This window comes from Oryzias melastigma, linkage group LG11 (genome assembly GCF_002922805.2).
Source record: "Oryzias melastigma strain HK-1 linkage group LG11, ASM292280v2, whole genome shotgun sequence".
NCBI classification, from domain to species: Eukaryota; Metazoa; Chordata; class Actinopteri; order Beloniformes; family Adrianichthyidae; genus Oryzias; species Oryzias melastigma.
Window position 1 is genome coordinate 26,332,789 of NC_050522.1, and position 20,488 is coordinate 26,353,276.

A 20,488-nucleotide genomic window follows, 5' to 3' on the forward strand; every position below is an offset into this window, starting at 1 on the left:
AATTAAGGCATTTTTATTTTCCGCATGAAGCATGGGCTGCTCTGCCGGGATGAGAAGTGGTTCCAGCACGCCCCCTGGCGGAAACTCCCGGAACTGTAAACATTTGTTTTTCAGACTGTAAATGATTTTATTTTATTTACATGGAAACGTTTCTATAAAAGCAGAACCGGAACTGACGGAGACAGAAAGGAGAGGAAAGGTGGATTTAAATTCAACAAACATGTCGGACAGATGTATGACCACAGGAGAACGCCATCAACCAGGACTGACGGTTCGATGAAAGTTTGGACTTTCCTTTATGTTTCGGTTCCGGGTGTTTGGATCCGAATCAGGATCAGTTCCAAATAAATTGATTCGGTATTTTTCATGGTAAAACCGTAAACGGTTTCCCGTCCGATCCACAGTCCCCATGTGACTGTCACGTGACCCCCGCAGCAGCTGAAGTCACGTGACTCACTCCTGATTGTTGCACTTCCTGATCAACGCGGACACCAAAAGCGCTAAAATTGTCGGACCAGCTCGGTTCTGAAGAGGAGTTTGTGGTTCTTTCATTTCTCTGAGAGATGAGCAGGAGACTCGTTTGAGCGGCAGAACCGGGTCATTCACCAGATCCCGGATTCAGTTTGTGTTTTTAACATCTAACATCAGCTGGAGATCTTTGGTGCGAACTGTGGATAAAATGTCTAAATACACGAGCTTCCCGGAGCCCGTTGAAGAGCAGAACCCGTTCCAGGTGGGACACCTGTTCGGACCACGTTTCGGAGTTTTGTGTTCGGGGTTCCGGTCCATTTCCGGTTCTTGTCTTAAGTCTCGTTTCAAACTGATGGTTTGGTCTTTTTCTGTTGGACCAGGATCCCGCAGTGACGCAGCACAGCAGCACCGACCCGGGATACGCCACTCTGGACCTCTACAACCCGTTTGACAACACCCCTGCGGTGAGCCCGACCCGACCCACTTCTGTCTGTCAGGGATGGAGTCCAAACACCCAGAGGGAGTCAGAACCAGCCGGATGAGGAGACGTGAGGCTGAGAAGCTCCGCCTCCTCCTGGTCTGAGTCCAGCTGCTGAGACATTTGATCCATTCATGTCACTGAGAGAGAAATCACCAGAAGTCATGTGATCAAACGGATGTCAGGAAGTTGTGTGATTGCTTAGTAAGCATTCACACTATAGTGATTCTCCTGCTCCTTTCCGAACGTTTTTCAGCTCGTAAAAAGTCAAACTTTCAGTGAATTCAGCATCTTGGCATCAAAACGTTCAGCTCGTTCAGGACATCACTGGATGCACTTTTGGTATCCAGGAACTTTATAGTTCTTGAAATATTGAATAAAATCATTTGGCTAATTTGTTATCTACTGATGTTTTTTAGGCTATAACTTATATTTTAGCAACAGGCTAACGGTTTTGACTAATTTCGCATTCACTGAGGTCTGTTTAAGCTATTTTAGAGTTAGCTAGTATTTTAGCATCAGCGTAGCATTTATATATATATATATATATATATATATTTTTAATATATTTTCTAAATATATAAATATATATTTTAGCAATGTGTTAGCTGGGTGGGTGGGTGCTCCTGCCTCAGGGAGAGAAGTTTAAAGATCTTGGGGTCTTGTTCTCGAGTGTCTCCAGCAGCCCCATGACCCTGAAAGGATTCAGGGGTCTGCAGATGGATGGATGCCTCTCTATAGGTTCTTGACTAAAAGAAAAAATAGGCTCATTTTTCCTGAGAGTTTTTAAAGCTCATCCATGGATAATGACGAACAAAAACCTAAACCTGCAAATTTCCTTTAAAATCGGTTTTATTTCTTGATCCCACACGTGGACTTTGGACTGAATTATTGTCATAAACTGTTCAGATCCTGTAGAATAGATGGATGGTGCAGGAGAAGACGGAACCATTAAGTCCAGACGTTTAAAACGGACCTGAAGGCTGAAGTTATCGTCATGCTTCTGATCTTGGCTGTTTTATCTTTTAACCGTGACCTGAATCTGTTTGTTTGTTTGTTTTCTTGACATTCCACAGCAACCCCCCCCATATGAAGCCACCCCTCCCTCAGGTCCACCTGCCCCCGTAAAGACCCCCCCCGAGCCCCGAAACTACGGCTCCTATAACTCTCAGGTATTTGAGTCGCCTCTGTGCTGCAGAGACATGGAAGTTATGGATCATTACAGAGGATTTCTGAATAAAACATGAATTATTTCAAACACGTCATTCTTAAACTAATTTGAAAAATATCAAACATTTTTTTATCTTGAGTGAGTAAAAAAAATAAGCCAATAAGTCCAGTAGAATTTTAGTTAGATTTCTTCAAATAAGTTGTGATGATCAGCCCTTTATGACCAAATTAAATCTAGAGATGATTTATACGCTTATATTAGGATGTTTTTCTCTGATTATTGGAAATATTACACCTTAAAGCAAAGTATCAAAGTCACGGCCCGGGGGCCGGATCCGGCCCTTCAGCAAAATGCTCACTTTTTTTTTTTTTTTTTTAACTTGGCATTACTGAAGTTTGATGTCAATTCTGGGTTCTTTCTTTTTACCCATTTTTAATTTTGGGGGAGTTTTTTATTTTTTAAGAAATTCTTTGTTATTTCTGCAACTTTAAGTAATTTATCAACTTTAGCATTATGCAAAAAGCTTTAGCGTTTTTAGCAAATCCCTTCAGCAATGACAGTAAATTTCTTCAGTATTTTCAGCAAAAAGCTTCAGCATTTTCAGCGACCACAAAAAGCATTCACAGTGAAACTTTTCTAGTTAAGTTTATATTAGAATTGCACAAAGTTTCAGGCATTTATTTATTTAGCCAAACACCAACTTATTTTTAAATCTGTGTTTCAAATCTCAGCTGTGTCATGAAACCTCCTGCTGTGTTTCTGCTCCAGCCTGCAGTGAACGCCACGACCTCCGACCTCCTGAGGAGGCAGGAGGAGCTGGAGAAGAAAGCCCAGGAGCTGGAGAGGAGAGAGCGGGAGCTGCAGTCGCAGAGCCTCGGACCTGGAGCCTGTAAGACCGCTCTCAAAGAATGTAAAACATAAAAGCACAGGTTTTGGTGACTGAAGTGGGTTTGGTCTGAAGCTCGTCAGAATAACTGGCCCCCGCTGCCGTCCTTCTGCCCCGTGGGGCCGTGCTTCTACCAGGACATCGACGTGGAGATCAGCCAGCGCTTCCAGCGGACCGTCACCACCATGTACTACTTCTGGATGTGTGAGTGTCATCTCCTGTGGTTGCTGTGAGAGAGGTGGATCCTCACAAATCTGACCTTCCTGCCAGAGTTTGACCTTTGGTTCAGTCTGAGCTTAAATCAGATGTACGTATGATGTCATCAACACGAGACAGCCTCCACATCTCTGATCGTCAGTGGATGAAAGTGTTCTTGGATTCAGCTTCACATCCAGTCTTCTGCTGAGGATCTCTGTAGATCCGCCTTAAAGAGTCGTCAGGGTCAGTTTCTCACCGACTAAAACCCACAAAGCTTCCCCCTTTAGAAAACTAAAACACTGATTTGTATTTATCTAATTTTTACTATTATGATTAATATAAATTAACAAAAACATGTCATGTAATTTTGACAGAAGTTCACACGACTTCCTTTCAAAATAAGACATCCTGTACCAAATAAGAGCACCTCAATGCAGGAAATGTACTTATAGGTTGTGTTATGTCAGCAGTGATTAAAAAAAATCATGCCAAAAAAATTAAATCACATCTGATTATGATCCGTACTGAGATTGTAGGACCGTAAATCGCACTTAAAATCTTAGAATATTTTTTCCGAAGTAGAAAATCTCCCTTCAGTGGGAATTCTGTTTATGCCAACTGACCTCTGGTAGATTTTGTTGTGAATATCAGAGAGAAATCGCCTGTTGCCTTTAAAAACAAATCTTTCTTAATTCACCAAAAGAAAACCATGAATGTGGGTAAAAGCAGCTTACAGTAAGTGTTTAATGTGATCGTTAAATAAAGAGAATTTTATGAGTTTATATAGTTTATATATAGTTTATAAGAGTTTTGTTTTAAACCCATACTCTTAAAAAAGAAAAAGTGTATTTTTTTTTCTGGTAGTCTTGGGATATATCGCAATACATATCGTATCGTGAGACACGTATTGGGATACGCATCTACTGCAGACAGATAGATCCATGAACGTCTTTGTTTTCCTGGTTGGAGCTGAATCTGGATCAGAACCGACGTCTGGATAGAATCGATGCTGCTGTTTGGTTGGAAGAGTGAGGGGCTGTAAGCTAGCAGGAGAGCATGGTGACAAAGGCCTGATGGGATGTAGGGGCGGGGTCTCTTTGCATCAACAGTCCCGCCCACAACTCATAGATGAATTTCTACTGAACTCCTGCCGCTCTGCAGAAACTATGTCTTAAAGACGACACAGATTTTGGGGTTTTTGGCTAAAAACAGCATCATCATCATGAAACTTCCACTGGGAACGCTTTAAAAACAGATCAGAAGATGATCAAAGTGGGACTTAAAAAAAAAAATCTTCTCTGGCGGCTGAGCTAACAGATCAGAGCTGAAGGTTTCCTGTGTTGGACAGATTTTACAGCTACAATAGGAGTTTATGAATCTTCAGGGGTATATTTGTATAAACTCCTTTTGTATACGAGTGGGACCTTAAGTGTTATTTTCTTGATTAATATTTAGATTTTGCATCTGCACTGGAATCCTTTTCATGGTCTTTTCAAACTGATCTGAGTTTACTGAATAGAAAAATCCCTGAGCTGGTTTGATGTCTTTCTGGTTTTCATTCTGTCTGTTTGATCTCTCCGGTGATGACGGTTAGTCTGCTCCGCCACGCTCCTCTTCAACCTGATCTCCTCCTTTGCAAACTTCTGCGTGGACCCGTCAGGAGGAGGCGTTGGTTTGGGCCTGTCCATTCTCTGGGTCCTCCTCTACACGCCTTGTTCGTTCGTGTGTTGGTACCGGCCGGTGTACAAAGCCTTCAGGTTTGTCTTGATCTTCATTTGTCTGAAACAGGAGAGTCAAACTCAACCGCACAAGGAGCCAAAATCCAAAACACCCCGTAGGTCGCAGGTCGAACAGGATAAACATTTATTAAACACTTTAAAACTGAAATTTTAAAACTTTAAAAACGTAACTTTTTAACATAATTACGACCTAAATGTAAAACATTACCTGCAATAATGCTTGTGTGAATGCTGTAAGCTGAATGTGGCCACTGAAGATGCTAGTGCTGATACCTGAAAACGCTGAAGCTGATTGGCAGTTAAAATGTTAGCTAAATGTCAAATCAGCTTAAAAAAACTAACATCAGACAAAACATCTAGCATGTAGCTGAAATATTAAACTCCAAAATACTCCATAAAACTAGCAGAATGCAAATTTTTGAAAACATTAACTTTTTACCATAATTCTGAATAATAAAAAGGCAGGAATATTATTCCAGAATAAATCAACTTAAACCTTAAATAACTTTCAATATTTTACTCTCCATAAAAATATATTTTGTCAAAATTATACAAGTTAGAAATGAGCTCAAGATAACATCAGGTCATTAATAACAATAAAATAAGATGATCTGGAGGGCCGATAGAATTACCTGGAGGGCCGGATCCGGCCCCCGGGCCGTGACTTTGACACATTTGCTTTAAGATGTAATATTTCCAATAATCAGAGAAATAGATCCTAATATTAATGCTTATGAATCATTTCTAGATTCAATTTGGCCATAAAAGGGCTGAACATCACAACTTATTTGAAGAAATCTAACAAAAAAAATCTACTGGTCTTATTTGTTTATTATTTTACTTAAGATAAAAAAAAGTTTGATATTTTTCAAATTAGTTTGAAGACATTTTTTTTCATTTCTGTGTTTTCATTTGCACTTTTCTCTTGTAGGAGTGACAGTTCCTTCAACTTCTTCATCTTCTTCTTCGTTTTCTTTGCCCAAGTGTGCGTGTTTGTGATCATGACCATCGGGATCCCTGGATGGGGATACAGGTATGACTTTAAACCCAAAGTTTGATTGCTTCTATTTTACTAGATCTGCACAGTTCTGTGTAAACGGGAAAACCAAAATCTAGATTTGATCCTCGTAAAAACTCACCAAATGTACACACCAAGTAACCGGCGGGAATGATCTTTGGGAAAGTGACGACCTCTCCAAAGAAATATCCAATATCCAAAGGAAGTCCTGACATTATTATGGGATGGCCACAGGATCTACAGCTTTACACCCATTTCCTAGCAAAGACAAATTAGGTGATTTTCCCACAAAAAGGGAAAATAAAACCTTTTTTTTCACAAAATTTCCTACAATCATTGTTAACCTTTGACCTCAGGAAGAGGCCGCCATCTTGGATTTTCCAGAAAAGTCCCCTTCTGAAGGGGGATTGAAGGTCCTGAATCCTGGGGATTTCGATCTATTGCCTCGTAACTCCTGGAGCATCACTAGGAAGATACTTGGGGAGAAATACTTGATCTTAAAGTGTGTAGATTATGAATGGCGTTAGCGTGGCGAGCTTGTGAAAGTGGCGTTCCCCTGTTGCTCACGTATATGCTTTGACCGGAAGATTGTGAAAATCAAATCCACGAATCGTCTCAAGCTGAGCAAAATGATGTGAAATATGACATGAACACATTAGGAATGCAGTTAGCAAAAAACCTCCGTTGCCGAGGAAATTCAAAAATGTACTTCCGCCGATTCTTCTAAAAATGACGTAAACGTGTTCGTCACCTCCAGGCGACCAAAACATAAAATGGTTGCTATGGCGATAAAACCAATAGAAAATCTGCTATTTTGAAAAATGTGTTTTTTTTCTTATGATTTGTCTCGTGCAGCTCTGACCCGGGGGGAGGGGCAGAATCAATGATGGGCGGGGCTTTTATACTGGAGCTGCAAACTTCTGAATGACACGGGACTCACACCAGTTGACCAATCACCTAATTCTGCTGTAATATCTCGTTTAAACCTGTAGGGGGCAGCACACCGACGGTTTTGGATTATAATTTCAGGAGGATTATTTTAAATGATCAAAAATGTGGCAACACGGCTCTTTTAAAGCCCCAATTATAGAAAACAAGTAATTTTCTGTTTGGTTGCCCTTTAACTCCAGCTGTGATAAGTATGAACGTGTGTGATTAGGATTTCTGTTGTTGTTTTCCTTGACGTGTTTGTTTGTTCCCCTCAGCGGCTGGATTGTGAGTCTGGCTAGTCTGAGGTCAAACAAAGGAGTGGGTGTGATCATGATCATAAACGCCATCTTCTTCACTGGACAGACCGCTATGGGCGTCATCATGCTGAAGAAGGCGAGTCCATCTGTTTGTTTGGTCTCTAAATGTAGAAAAGTTTTGTTAGACATGATATGAAGTCAAGAAAACTGAAAGATATTGAAGTTTATTCTTTAAAAATGCAAAAGAATTAATGCAGACTTCAGAAAAAAATTAAAAACTAGAAGAAAAGTTGTATTTTTACAGAATTGTTGTGGTTGTTTGTCGTAAACCTTGAGCGGGCGGCGCTCTGAGAAAGCGGCGGTGTCAGATCTAGTGTATCGTTTTCCTCAGTCTTTGTGATGCCGACGACGGCCGCGTGTATCCGGTGACACCTGTGTTTTCCCGCTGCAGATCCACAGCCTGTACAGGCAAACCGACGCCAGCTTCCAGAAGGCGCAGGCGGAGTTCGCCTCCGGGGTCATGTCCAATCAGGCTGTGCGGCAGGCGGCTGCCTCCGCCGCCCAGGGGGCCTTCACCGCACCCCGGTAGAGGGGGGCGGGGGGCGGGGCTCCGCTTCGTGGAGTCTGGCTTAAGATCGGGTCTAGTTTCTGTCATTGACAAAAAGGTGAAGGAAATCTTTATGTGAGTAAAACCAAGAGGATGTTTGAGTGTTTAAAGTGAATTCATGAACCAAACTGTGCCGCGAGGAGAAAGTCCAGATGGTTCTGACTTCTGTGAGGAGCTGGACACGGCGAGGCGCTCCTCTGCTCCAGGAAGGACAGCTTTAGCTTCTGTGTGCACTAACAAGCTGTTTCTGTGGAAATCCTGTAATATTCCTATGATGCCAAATCCGACTTCTCCGACTTCATTGTGTTGTTCTGTTTCCTTCACGGTTCTGTTGGTGCTGCTCAGATTATTGTTGTTGATCACAATCCGGATTTTAATAAAACCACGTCGCTCTGATGCTGCTCTCTTATTTCTTTATTCGATTTCATATTCTTTGTAATTTTTTTAACCCTGTTCATTTCCTGTTAACATCTTCCAGATGTTTTGGTGAAAAAAAACATTTTGAGAAAAGCAGGATGTCAGTTTAAACCAGGAGAGTCAAACTCAATCAGACCAGAGGCCAAAATCCAGAACACACTTTAGGTCGCGGCTGAACAGGATAAACATTTATTCAACACTGTAAAACTGCATTTTTAAAACTGTAACTTTTTAACATAATTATGATCTAGATATATAACATTACCTGTGATAATGCTAGTGTGAATGCTGGAAGAGGAATTTGGCTGCTGAAGATCCTAGTGCTGATAGCTGAACACGCTGAAGCTGATATTAGCTAAGTGCCAAATTAGCCTAAAAAACTATAAAAATAAACTTAGGTTAGCCAAAACAGTTGACATAAAGCTAAAATATTTGATAAAATCCAAAATAGCCTAAAAAACTGTTTAGCCCAAATTAGCCCAAACAGCTAGCATGTAGCTGAAATTTAGCTAAACTCCAAATTAGCCTAAAAATCTTAATAAATGCCAAAATACTCCATAAACTAGCAGAATGCAAATTTTTGAAAACATTAACTTTTTACCATAATTATGAATAATAAAAAGGCAGGAATATTATTCCAGAATAAATCAACTTAAACCTTAAATAACTTTCAATCTTTTACTCTCCATAAAAATATATTTAGTCAAAATTATACAAGTTAGAAATGAGAACAAGATAACATCGGGTCATTAATAATAAAATAAAATGATCTGGAGGGCCAGTTCCGGCCCCCGGGCCGTGACTTTGACACATGGTTTAAACTGTTTAATTCTCTAGCAGCCAAAATTCATAAAAAAATTGACAATTTATAAAATGGAAAAATGCTCCTTTGTCTTTAAGAAATCTTATTGCAATTTCCCCACTGTGGGACTAATAAAGGTTTTCTTTTTTTCTTAATCTTATCAATAGATTTTATGAATGTTTCACCTTTAAAACATCTTGTAAGGATTTAAAATCCTCCATAAAACATTTTCATAACTTTAGTTTTCTTATTTTAGGTCGACACAACATGATGCACACTGTTAATAATTATTTTATTCATTTAATTTTCCATAAAAGAAATCATTTGATGTCCAGTGTTGAATCAGAAAGGGTCACCTCGTGAGAAATGCTTCTTTTGTTTGTTTTAATATTCACTTTCATCCTTTGCGCTTTTATTTTGAAGGAAGATCTGATAGATCGCCGAGGAAGTTTAGATTCAAACGGCTGAAATATTGGAACTTACCCGGTTAAACTTTGCATAATGTTGATAGAATTTAAGATTTATTCCTGCGGTTTGGTGAAAAAGTCCTGAAGGTCTCCTTCATCTAAGGTTCAGACGACACATTAAGGTTCTTCTTGGGATCTTCTGACAAATGACAGCCCTTTGCTCCTCTGTCTCCTGGGCGTTGTTGGACACTTCCACTCATCCGGGTTCTCCCCAGGGAGCGCTTTGGCAGGACGTCCCATCAATCTTCATCGGAGTCACGGGACGGGAAGGAAGCGGGTCAGAGTCTGACTTTCTCTGGGCTGCAGGTTGGCATTTGGGGTCAGGAGGGGCCCGCCAGAATTTCTGATGTTGCAGAATAAAACAATCCAGTTTTAGCAAAGAATTCAAATCTTCCAACAATGTTTATGAAAGACAAAACTCGGTTGTTGCATTGTCAGCTATTAAGCCATGCTTTTATGAAATTTAGCTTATAAATATTTACAATAATAACACTATTAACATTTCTATTATATTACTTATTGACAGCAGCACATTGTAGTTCCTTTCAAAATAAAATACATTCTGCTTCAACCTCAGTCGATTCCAACTTAGCCAAAAAAGCTAACACGTTGCTAAAATATTAAAATATTATTAACTCCAAATTAGCTCAAAAATCCTCATTAGATCCCAAATTAGCCAAAAATGTTAGCATGGTGCTAAAACATTAGCTAAACTTAAAATTAGCCCTAAAAATATCAGTAGCTTTGAGGTCTTTAACGAGCTGAACGTTTTGATACCAATATTTATGGTTTCAAAATGTGCAAAAACTTTGAATGACATAAAAAAAAATCACAATTATTTAGAATCGTAAAAAAGATGGTAAAATTTCAAAATTTGTGAGAAATGTAACAATACCAAAAGTAAAAGCATGAATTTCATGAACATGCTGAATGTTTTTACTCATTTCAATGGGGCGGAAAAATCACATAAATTGCGTAAAATCGTAAAAACGGTTAAGTTTATGACTTCCACAATTACAATTGATAATAATGTCCTTAACGAGATGAACGGTTTGATACCAAGATTGCAGTAATTGCTGAAAGTGTGATTCAGTTTTTACGAATACAGAAGAAAAAGGAATAAGAAACAGAATCACTAGAGTGAATGTCACAAAGCATTCACACAATTAGTAAAATTCTTAAGTTAAAACAATAATTCTTCATAATAAATAATGTACTTCAGCCATGTTGATGACAGTAATCATTTCCCAGCCCTTACACAGTGTGAACATGAAGCAGAACAAATAAATCTCATCTCGTCTCACCTGGAGGACTGGAATGGGTCATCGCCGCCGTCACACCTGAGTATGTGAGGCTTCACAGCGAAGAAGGAAACTCCAGTCGGTCACTGAGTCCACTCTCCACTGCAGAAGCTCTCAGATGACAGTCTGCAGGCAGCAATCCTACATTTTGTTGACGGGTGGAAATGGAACCGCCTGCAACAGCAGCAGGAACAGGAAACGCTGATCCACCTCAGCTCAGCATCACTCACCTGTGAGCATCACAGCCAGGTGAGGACGGATTTAAGACGACGTCCTGATCAGCTGATGTAGATGTTTCATAAAGAAGGTGATAGGAAAGCAGCAACAGAACTGATATTCATACGGAAAAACATTGATCTGATTCTGGAGTATCAGTTTATTGAATAGATTATCTCTTATAATCTCTAATCTGAAAATGTCAGTTTCTGATTTAATGAAATCAGATTAACACACTTCTTACTCATGATTTGGTTTTTACCAGGTTTTACGCCCATTTATCAAATCATTTTTGGTTTGAAATTGTGGAAGAAGAACAAGGAAAATGAAAACAATCGTAGATAATAAATGTGACATGAAGCTCCATAATTTTGACATAAAACTGGATCATTTGATATTTTTAAAAGCGTTTCCAGAAGTCTTTTATGATGTTTTTAGTCCTACTCTAAAAAACTATCATTCTAGGACATAGTTTCTGCAGAGCGGCAGGAGGTCATTAGATTTCAAAGGCTTTATTGTCATATGAACAGTTAAGGATTTCCCTGTTCAATAAAACTCTTACTTTGCTGTTCACTCTGAATTATTTAAATTGTATTTAATGCTAAATTAAAAAAGAGAAGAAAATTTACAGGAGATCTGAAGAATAATGACCAAACAATAACACAAACTATGCTGCCAAATCAGATGTTGGATTTGAAATTCACCTCTGAGTTGTGGGTGGGATTGTTGGCACACAGGAACCCCGCTCCCTCTTCCCATCACCCATTTGTTTACATGATCTCCCTCTATCTTACAGCCCCTCACAATCCCAAACTAACATAAGAAAAAAACATCTTTATTATCCAATTCCACCAAAAGCAGAAGAAAGATTATGATTGGGGTAAATCCTTTAGTCCGATTTCATTCTGATGTAAACAGGTGGAGGTTCTTATGGAGCTACATTGGGGCAAATATTATTTTAAACTCAAATACAACAAATAAAAAAAATATTGGTGTTTGGCCAAAAAAAGGTAAAACGTCCAAAACTTTTTGTTATTCGAAAATTAATGTTGTTATTTTCAGCTTCAAATGTTCTGTTTTTTTAGGTTTCAAAACTCAAAATTTAAATTTCGAATCTTTTTTTCTTCATTTTCGAATCTGAAAAATTCTGTTTCAAAACTTTTGGCGCCATTGTGGCTCGTTGGGGCGGGGCTAACACGATGACCAATCAAAATGGATGAGGGTGGTAACTTCAGTCCCGGTGCGTTCACTGACTCTAAAAACTGTGATAATTACAGTCAGAAAATGGTTAAGTCTGTACGCTCATAGTCTGAAATTGTCTCAACATTGGTGTAAAAAGTAGTTTTACCGCGACCAAAACACCGTTCTAGCCCGTTTAAAGTCCCATCTTTTTGTGTTAAATACATACATGGATATAATACCTTTAAAACTCTGCTTTTTATACCCGTCTTGAAACAACTCCATCTATGATAGTACAGACAATACATCCATTTTCTGATCTTAACTATTACAGTTCTAGGAGTCAGTGAATGCACCGGGACTGAAGTTACCACCCTCATCGATTTTGATTGGCCCTTCGTGTTAGCCCCGCCCCAACGCGTCACAACGGGGCCAAAGGTTTTAAAACTGAAATTTTCAGATTCGAAAACAGAAAAAAGAACATTTGCAACTGAAAATAATACAATTTATTTTAGAATAGCAACAAGTTTTGAACATTTTACTTTTTTTTTTTTTTTTTTACCAAAAAACAATATTTTTTTTCATTTGTTTTGAGTTCCATATAATATTGGCCCCAATTTAGCTCCATAGATTCTGAGGAGCTCCTTCCTAAAACACAGTTACATTCTGGTTAATGTTTACAGTGTTTTTGCATTTCTGGCTGCACGCGGGCAGGTGGTGAGTTCACGGCTCTGCTGAAAACAGTCGCTTCAAGTGTCAAAGCCTCAAGACGGAAATATAAAACATAAACACCTTTTTTTTCTCAGGAAATAAATAAACCCACGAACGTAACGAAGCTCTTTCTAACCCCCAACAAACAAAGCAGACAATGTGGCTCCATCAGAACACGGCGGGTTATTAATAGCTGCTCCTCTTGTTTTTCGTTTGGCCGACGCTGCAGCGGAGCCGCGAACACACCCGAACCGCCAGGACTTCTCCCGAAATAGCAGAAATAATAAGGCGCGCGCGGTTTTTTTCCCAGCGCGTGGGGACCGCAGGAGCCGCGAGCCCCCGACAATTCCACGGCCCCCCTCCTCCTCCCGCCCTCCGCTCCCCCCTCCCCTGCCGGAGAATGCTGGACTGACACAGTAGCGATACGAGCGGAGCAGACATGGAGGCCCGGTTACCGCGGGAGGCCCGTCCGGACACAGCCGAGCCCAGCGGACGCCGCGCCGGTTCGGAGCTCTGAGCGCCTCAGGAAGACTCCCGGACCCCGTTTGCTGTAAGGATTCCGGGATTTCACCGCCCGGCGGGACGCAGAAATGCAGGGAGATCCATTTCGGGTCTCTGTTGATTCAACGCAGCCGCCATTTTGTTGACAGTCAGTGTTTTTTTAATAACCTCCGCGGCGCTGCCGCTGTTGTTTTCGACCTCCGGAACATATTCCGCCTGCTTTTTCCCGGGCTTTTCACTCGGGAGTTCGCCCCTGGAGCGGAGCTGGGGCGTATTTCGGGGGTTAGCATACTTGCATGTGCATCGTTAGCCCCCGTAGCTGGGATGTAGTAACACGAGTGCCTACGAGAATGTGACGGAGATGCCAGATCCCGAACATCAGTGGTCCTGAGCGGGGTTCGGGGGGTTCGGAACACTCGAGCCGTCCAGACGCAAACGGCGGCGGTTCGGTGTTCGTTCAGGGGGGAGGCGGGCGACGTTAGCTTAAATCGCCCTGGAAGGGGGCTACTGATGGATGGCTAGTTAGCAGGTTACTAAATAACCGATAATAGGGGCTGCTAGTTATGACTGTCCTTAGAGAATAAAGGCAAACTTTTGGAAGTGTCTTTAGGTGACAGGCGGCCGCATCTGAGCCCACTTTAGCGGAGGATCTTGGAGGATGCTGCGTTCGCGCTCACCTCTCCTCCTCGTAACTTTCTGTTTTTATTGAGGTCAGACGTCAGGTTCAACCGCACGCGGGATGGATTTGAGATGAAAGCTGGCACGAGGCGCTTTGGTCTGTCAGGAGATGTAGCATGACACCTTTGAGATCGAGCTAACGGGACTTTTTAAACTTTGAGGTGGTTTCCTGCACGTGGATTTGTAAAAAGCATCCCTACTTCCATGATTGGATGCTGACAGTTTGTTATGGAATTCCAGCTTCTGGAGGATACCATGATGTGGCCACCTCGCTGATACTCGTGAAGCTGGACGCAGAGGATAATGTGAGCTCCGTTTGTGGACACTTTGGAAGGTGAGTCCCCTCCTTCTGATCTGTTTGATGTTTGGGATCAGTTTGGCTGCAGATGGATCTGTTTTGTTTGCTGTAGAGCACATGTGTCAAAGTCAAGGCCCGGGGGCCGGATCCGGCCCCCCAGATCATTTATCTTGCGCTTATTTCTAACTTTTATAATTTTGACAAAATATGTTTTTATGGAGAGTAAAATATTGAAAGTTTTTTAAGGTTTAAGTTGATTTAGTCTGGAATAATATTCCTGCCTTTTTATTATTCAGAATTATGTTAAAAAGTTATAGTTTGAAAGTTTTGAAAATTGGCATTCAGCTAGCTGTTTGGACTATTTTGGCATTTACTAAGATTTTTTTAGGCTAATTTGGAGTTTAGCTAATATTTCAGCTACATGCTAGTTGTTTTTGGCAAATTTTGACTTTTTAAAATTTTATTTTATTTTATTAAAGTTTTTTAGGCTATTTTGAAGTTTAGCTATTTGCTAGCTGTTTTGGCTAACCTAAGTTTGTTTTGATTTTTAAGGCTAATATGGCATTTAGCTAATATTTTAGTGGTTCAGTTTCAGCATTTTCAGCTATCAGCCTCTTCAGGAGCCACATTCAGCTTCCAGCATTCACACTAGCATTATCTCAGGTAATGCTATATATCTAGTTCATAATTATGTTAAAAAGTGAAGATTCTAAAGTTTTAAACATTTAGCTTTAGAGTGTTCCATAAATGTTTATCTTGTCCTAAGGTGTATTTTGGATTTCGGCCTCTTGTGTGATTGAGTTTGACACCCCCGCTGTAGAGGAAACTGGACCCAGGTCTTACCTGTCCAGTCTTTGGATCAGGTGTTGTTTGCATTAGTGTTTTCATCAGTGAACTTCCCTTCTCTGCTCTTGTTTGCATTCTGACACCTGCCTTTCCGCTCCAGCTCATGTTCTTCAAAAACCCTCAGAGTTTCACTTCTGTCTCAGACCAGCCGTATCAAAGCGGTTCGGTTGGTGTCTGAGCGCCGTCTCTCCACCAGAAAGCCATGGAGTGGAGGCGGCGGAGACGGTGGGGCCAGACGCCACCTCTCGTGTGAATGATGTTGGGGGTGGGTGGGTTCTCACTGTTGCTGTGGCCAAAGGGAAATCAGCAGTTATGAACAACGTGTGCAAAAGTGAGGAGGGAATGGAAGGAGGGGAGGGCGTGAGTACGGGGAGGACAGAAGTGGGAGGGGGCAGGAGAAGTTGTTTACTATGTTCCTCCATGCTCTGCTGTTTCCTTTTTGTTGGAGTATTTCTTATGGACTGCTATTTTACCGCTTATGTAACTTTCTACGTGAATTCTTGGAAGGTCAAAGCGATCAGCAGAGAAGCCTAAAACGTGTAACTGGATCGTGTATTGATTAACAATATGACTGGAAGGGAAACAGCCGTTATGGAGTTCCTACTAAAAATAAACGAACAGATGATGCGTTATAGGGAAAACAATCATATTTATGTATTTACAGAATTCACATGAACTTGTTCATTAAAGATATGCACAGAGTAGGCCCTTAGGGCTTGTTTAAAGCACTCCAGTTTAGCCGTGCCAACAGCGCCACGGGGGTTGATTGCACGCCATCCCTGCCTCCACTCACACCTGATTTGTCATCAGTGCCCTGTCACAGCTGATACATACCATAACACAGTAGAGGGTTGGGATGTAGGTCGTCACTTAGTGGTGATTCAACTCGATTCATGAATCAAGATCAAAGATTCACAGATCAAACCACGATTCTTATTATTTATGAAGTCTCAATGGTTGGAATGTTTGTATTTTTAGTGGACGTGTGAAAATTAAGGTAATATATATGTAATCACCATAATTTATTTAGAAAAGGAGATTAACATATTAGATCCAAACACAAATGAAATGGTATTTATCGCTTTAAACAAATGATTTTTTTGTCAACTTCCTGCAGGAAACTAAACAAACATCTTTGTTGTTTTGGATCATTTAATCCTGAAAATGAAAGTTTAGCTGACTACAGATCCAGTTTCTCCACGACTAGAAGATTGTAAAAAAGACATAGCAACGCCTCAATAGAAATGGAACAACTAGAAAACACTCTCAGTCCTTTCAGCTAAACTGACAACATTATCTGCGTTTACATGAACACAAGTAATCGGATTAAAAGCCTGATCAGAATAAACATGTGTCATGTAAACGCACCAATCAGAATACTCTGATCTGGTCAGACTCATTCGGATCAAAATTTCTATCCAGTTGAGATGGATGGGTTATACCGATTGTTAATTTGATTGTGGTGCATGTAGACACTTATTCTGATTGTTGGTCATTATTGCGCTGGCTTTTACGTCACCGTAGATGGTCTGTGGTCCAGAGGAGGCTTTGGAGCACGGTCCGGCCAGCCGGCTGCTCCGTGTTTACGTTCCGATTAGCTCTGGCTGTGAACATTTCTGTTCTCTTTCAAGCATCATCATCAGAACTTCTCTTTGCTTTCATGTGCATCATTTTCCTGGAGACTCGCTCACCTTTCCGTTTTTGCTCAGTAATCCACGTTCAAACCAGTTCTTCCGATTCGCCGCTCACTTTCTTTGCACCTCCACCGACACGCTTGATTCTTCAGCTGCCTTCAGTATCAGCCGTCCACCTGCACCATTCTCAGATACGTTTGGGATCCACCCCAATTCTTCACCAAATGTTCTGAGGTGTATGTCACCGGGGAAAATGTAAGCGCTAAATTGAAAGAGCGTTTTCTTGGCCGTTGCTATTCAACACATATACAGACTCACGAGCGTCCAGTTATGCCCGATTGGGAAATTTTCTACTTTTTTGCTAAAATGTTTCTGTTTGGAGGTGTTTGAAGCGTCTTCTAGGAGCCAGAGTAATATTAGACGAGCGTCTAATGTAACGAACATCTGCTAAAGTCGGCGCTTATTGGAGACCGCAACAACTAGAGACCGGCCACTACTGGTAGATATGTGGTAACCACATTTTTGCTTTTGGACATACATTTACACAAATTCTAGTATTTGTTTATGAATTCACTTCAAAGTCTATGTTAGTATCAGTGGGCTGCATGGTGATTGCCACTCTGGTCTCATGGTAGAAGGTCATGGTTCAAATCTTGGCTGGGTTCTTCCTGTTTGGAGTTAGCATGTTGTCTTTGTTCACGCGTGGGTTTCTATGGTTTCCTCCCACAGTCCAAAAACATGCCTCATAGGTTCTGTAGTGAATCTAAAGAGTCTCTGGGTGTTCATGTGTGGCAACCCGTTCAGGATGTACCCCACCTTCACCCAAAAAGTAGTTGGGATAGGCTCCAGCAGCCCTGTGACCCTGAAAGAGATTCTGAGGATTTTGGAGGTAAATGGATGGAAACTGTTGGTTCACAGCCAACACTTGAGTATGTGTCTTTATGACAAAGGGTTTTTCTTTGGTTCACCACTCACTCACTTTAGACACAATGCTGTTTATGGGGTTAATCAGGTCGTAGAATTGGTCTTTCTTTAAAATATGGTTCCATTGAAGCCTGTAACGGATCTACTTCATCACCGACATGGAGGCGCTCGTTGAAACTGGCAGCTTTACTCTGAAGCTTTTTATATAGCGGGAAAAGCCTCTCGGTCTCTGCTTTTATTTGAGGTACAGGAACTTCTGTTTTTGAAAGATCTATTTGACTTATAAAGCAAATGTTCTGGATTATTTAATAGGCTCTCATTGATCCAACGTTCTTAAAAAGTCCTTAAGCTTAGGTTGATTTTTTTATTTGTACTTTTTATTATTCATAATTATGTTAAGTTACAGTATTAAAGTTTTAAAGATTTGCATTCTGCTAGCTTTTTGGACTATTTTGTCATTTGCTAAGATTTTTTAGGTTTTTTTTTTAAATTTTTGCTAATATTTCAGCTACGTGATAGCTGTTTTGGCTCATTTATTTTATTTTATTTTTTTTTTTTTGTTTTGTTTTTTTAGGCTAATTTAGCATTTAGCTTTTCGCACTAGCATTATTGCAGGTAATGCTATATATCTATTTGACACTCCTGGTTTAAGTTGACTGAGCGTTAGCATTAGCCGCCCTATGAGAAATCCCATTATACGTTAGCATCAAGCTATCATTCTTTAGCTTTATGTGCTAAATCAATCTATATTTTTATGAATTGATTATTGATCTGTTCAGTTTAAAATGATTCAAATCGATTATATCAACTCAGCCCTCGATGGATCTTTAATTTTTCTGTTTTTGGGGAATTGGGCTTCAAACTTTAAATACAAAAAGCAGCATTTGAAGAAAATATAGTTTCAGAAAACATAGTAAAAGATGATTTTACTGTTAGCTGTTAAATTCTTAAACAGGGATTGTGCTTTCTGTTAAGAATCACAAATCAATCTGTTTTTGACCGTTTCCTGATGATCATCCGCTATGCAGCTTTAGCTCTGCACTTGTTTTCAACTCGTGGAAAAACAAAATAAAGTCAGTGGAAAGTGGAGCTTCAGTCGCTCCCTCTCACGGCTGAAAACGACAGCTGGACGGTTTGTCTGCTCCCAGAGGACTGGCTGTGCGGAGGTCACCGCTCAGAACCGCCTTCAAACCGCTTCACCAAGAGCAAGCACCTGCTCCGGGGCCGATCCGCATTAAATCATTCCACCACCGAGGGAAACCGTTATTGTTCCGACTGCTGCTGTGGTGAAACGGTCGTACCGCCACAAACACGCCGGTTCTCCGGGGCTCATCTGGTTTCTAACCTGTGACTCTTTCTATGTGGAGGTGACAAAAATCACAAGATATTGGAGTGTAATCAAGTCCAGGCTGAAGAGTCACCCTGATAGTATAAATAAATAGGATAAAGTCACTGCTGTTGTAAACAGTTGCCCTTCAACTGTTTGTACCACAATTTTTTATAGGGCGCTTTGTACTTGACATTTATAGGACACCGTGTGTCTGTTTTTGTGGCCTGTGTTGCAGTAACTAGAGTGAGAAATGTTTTGCTCTTTCTTTTCTCGCCGCCTAACCTGTCCCTGTCTCCTCACACAGCTGAAGGACGGAGAAAGAGGGCTGGACCGCCACGAGGGAGAGGAGGACTTCACAAAGCCACGAGCTTCACCCTCACCGATCCCTCCGTCTCCCCCTCTCCCACATCTACATAAAAACTTTCTGGAATCCACAAGATCTCCTCCGAGATAGTGTTGCAGAGTTCCAATGGATCCGAAGATTCAGAGTCCGCCCCCCCTTCTCTCTGATGCCCCCACAGCGGACCGAGAGAAGGAAGGCGCTGGGGGAAAGAAGGAAGAGGACGATGAGAAAAAGCGGGATCGAGAAAAAGAGAAGACCGCCGCTGCCCCCGCCGGAGCGGGCGCCGCAGGTGAAGGCGGGCCCGAGGGAGCTAATGGCGACCAATCCCACTTCTCCATCAAAGAGAGCAGCCTGTCTGAGGGCAACGTCAAGCTGAAGATCGGCCTGCAAGCTAAACGCATGAAGAAACCCCCAAAGATCCTGGAGAACTATGTGTGCCGGCCGGCCTTCAAGGCCACCATACGACACACCAACCGAGGAGGAGGCGGAGCTCGTGCAAACCGAGCAGCGGCGGCCGTTGATGGACAGCGCGGTGAGGGCCAGAGTCCTTCACAGGGGCGGGACAAAGATAAGGAAAAAGGTCCCAGTGTGAGCAAAGCACCGCCGCCTTCATCAACCCTCCCCTCTAAAACTTCTGCGCCTCCTTCTCCTGCTCCTCCATCTGGCTGCACTAATCCCCCGTCCTCCCAAGTGAATGGGAGTGCTCCAGTAAAAAGGGTAAGAAAGCTGGCTGTTCGTGTCTTCTGATTCTGCACCTGAAATTGTAGTGTAAACATGTTTTTTACAACCCTTTTTTGTTTGCTCCCTCCTTTCTAAAGTATTTTAAATACATTTACATGAAAACGTATATTAACCCTTTGAGGTTTCCTTCACATCTGCACAGTCTTGATCTCCATTTATGTCACAGCAACAGCAAAACGGTTTCTTTGAATGAAATGCAACAAAAACACGTTTACATGATTTGACAACATTTACAGTGGAAGGTTTGGGATTCATTCACTCAGTTTCATTTTGATTTTAAGTGGCATGTATTGTAGAATTGTCTACAAAAATGTTAGTATTATGCAGAGATTTCTGAGTCTTTAG

General features: G+C 41.2%; 2 protein-coding genes and 1 long non-coding RNA gene across 3 annotated transcripts in view; 2 read left to right on the forward strand and 1 right to left on the reverse strand.

The window, feature by feature from the left end:
- Positions 1-300: 300 nt before the first annotated feature.
- scamp3 (secretory carrier membrane protein 3) lies at positions 301-8,151 on the forward strand (the record flags this gene model as incomplete). The annotated part of the gene is given in 9 exon segments (XM_024298341.2): positions 301-733; positions 852-935; positions 2,026-2,121; positions 2,889-3,009; positions 3,082-3,210; positions 4,799-4,961; positions 5,875-5,976; positions 7,167-7,284; positions 7,600-8,151. Coding segments are annotated over 9 exon segments (1,005 nt in total). The 3' UTR covers positions 7,738-8,151.
- LOC112162545 lies at positions 4,750-10,872 on the reverse strand. Its single transcript, XR_002922093.2, has 3 exons — positions 10,746-10,872; positions 9,458-9,784; positions 4,750-4,983 (listed from the first exon to the last, which is right to left on the reverse strand). It is a non-coding gene; the product is annotated as an uncharacterized LOC112162545 (long non-coding RNA).
- Positions 10,873-12,742: 1,870 nt separating this feature from the next.
- Positions 12,743-20,488, forward strand: part of ash1l (ash1 (absent, small, or homeotic)-like (Drosophila)) — a gene marked incomplete in the record, with an annotated part of 38,494 nt that continues 30,748 nt past the window's right edge. Inside the window, 3 exon segments of the mRNA XM_024298339.2 lie at positions 12,743-13,398; positions 14,268-14,361; positions 19,364-20,119. Coding sequence (XP_024154107.1) covers positions 19,529-20,119 — 591 coding nt within the window.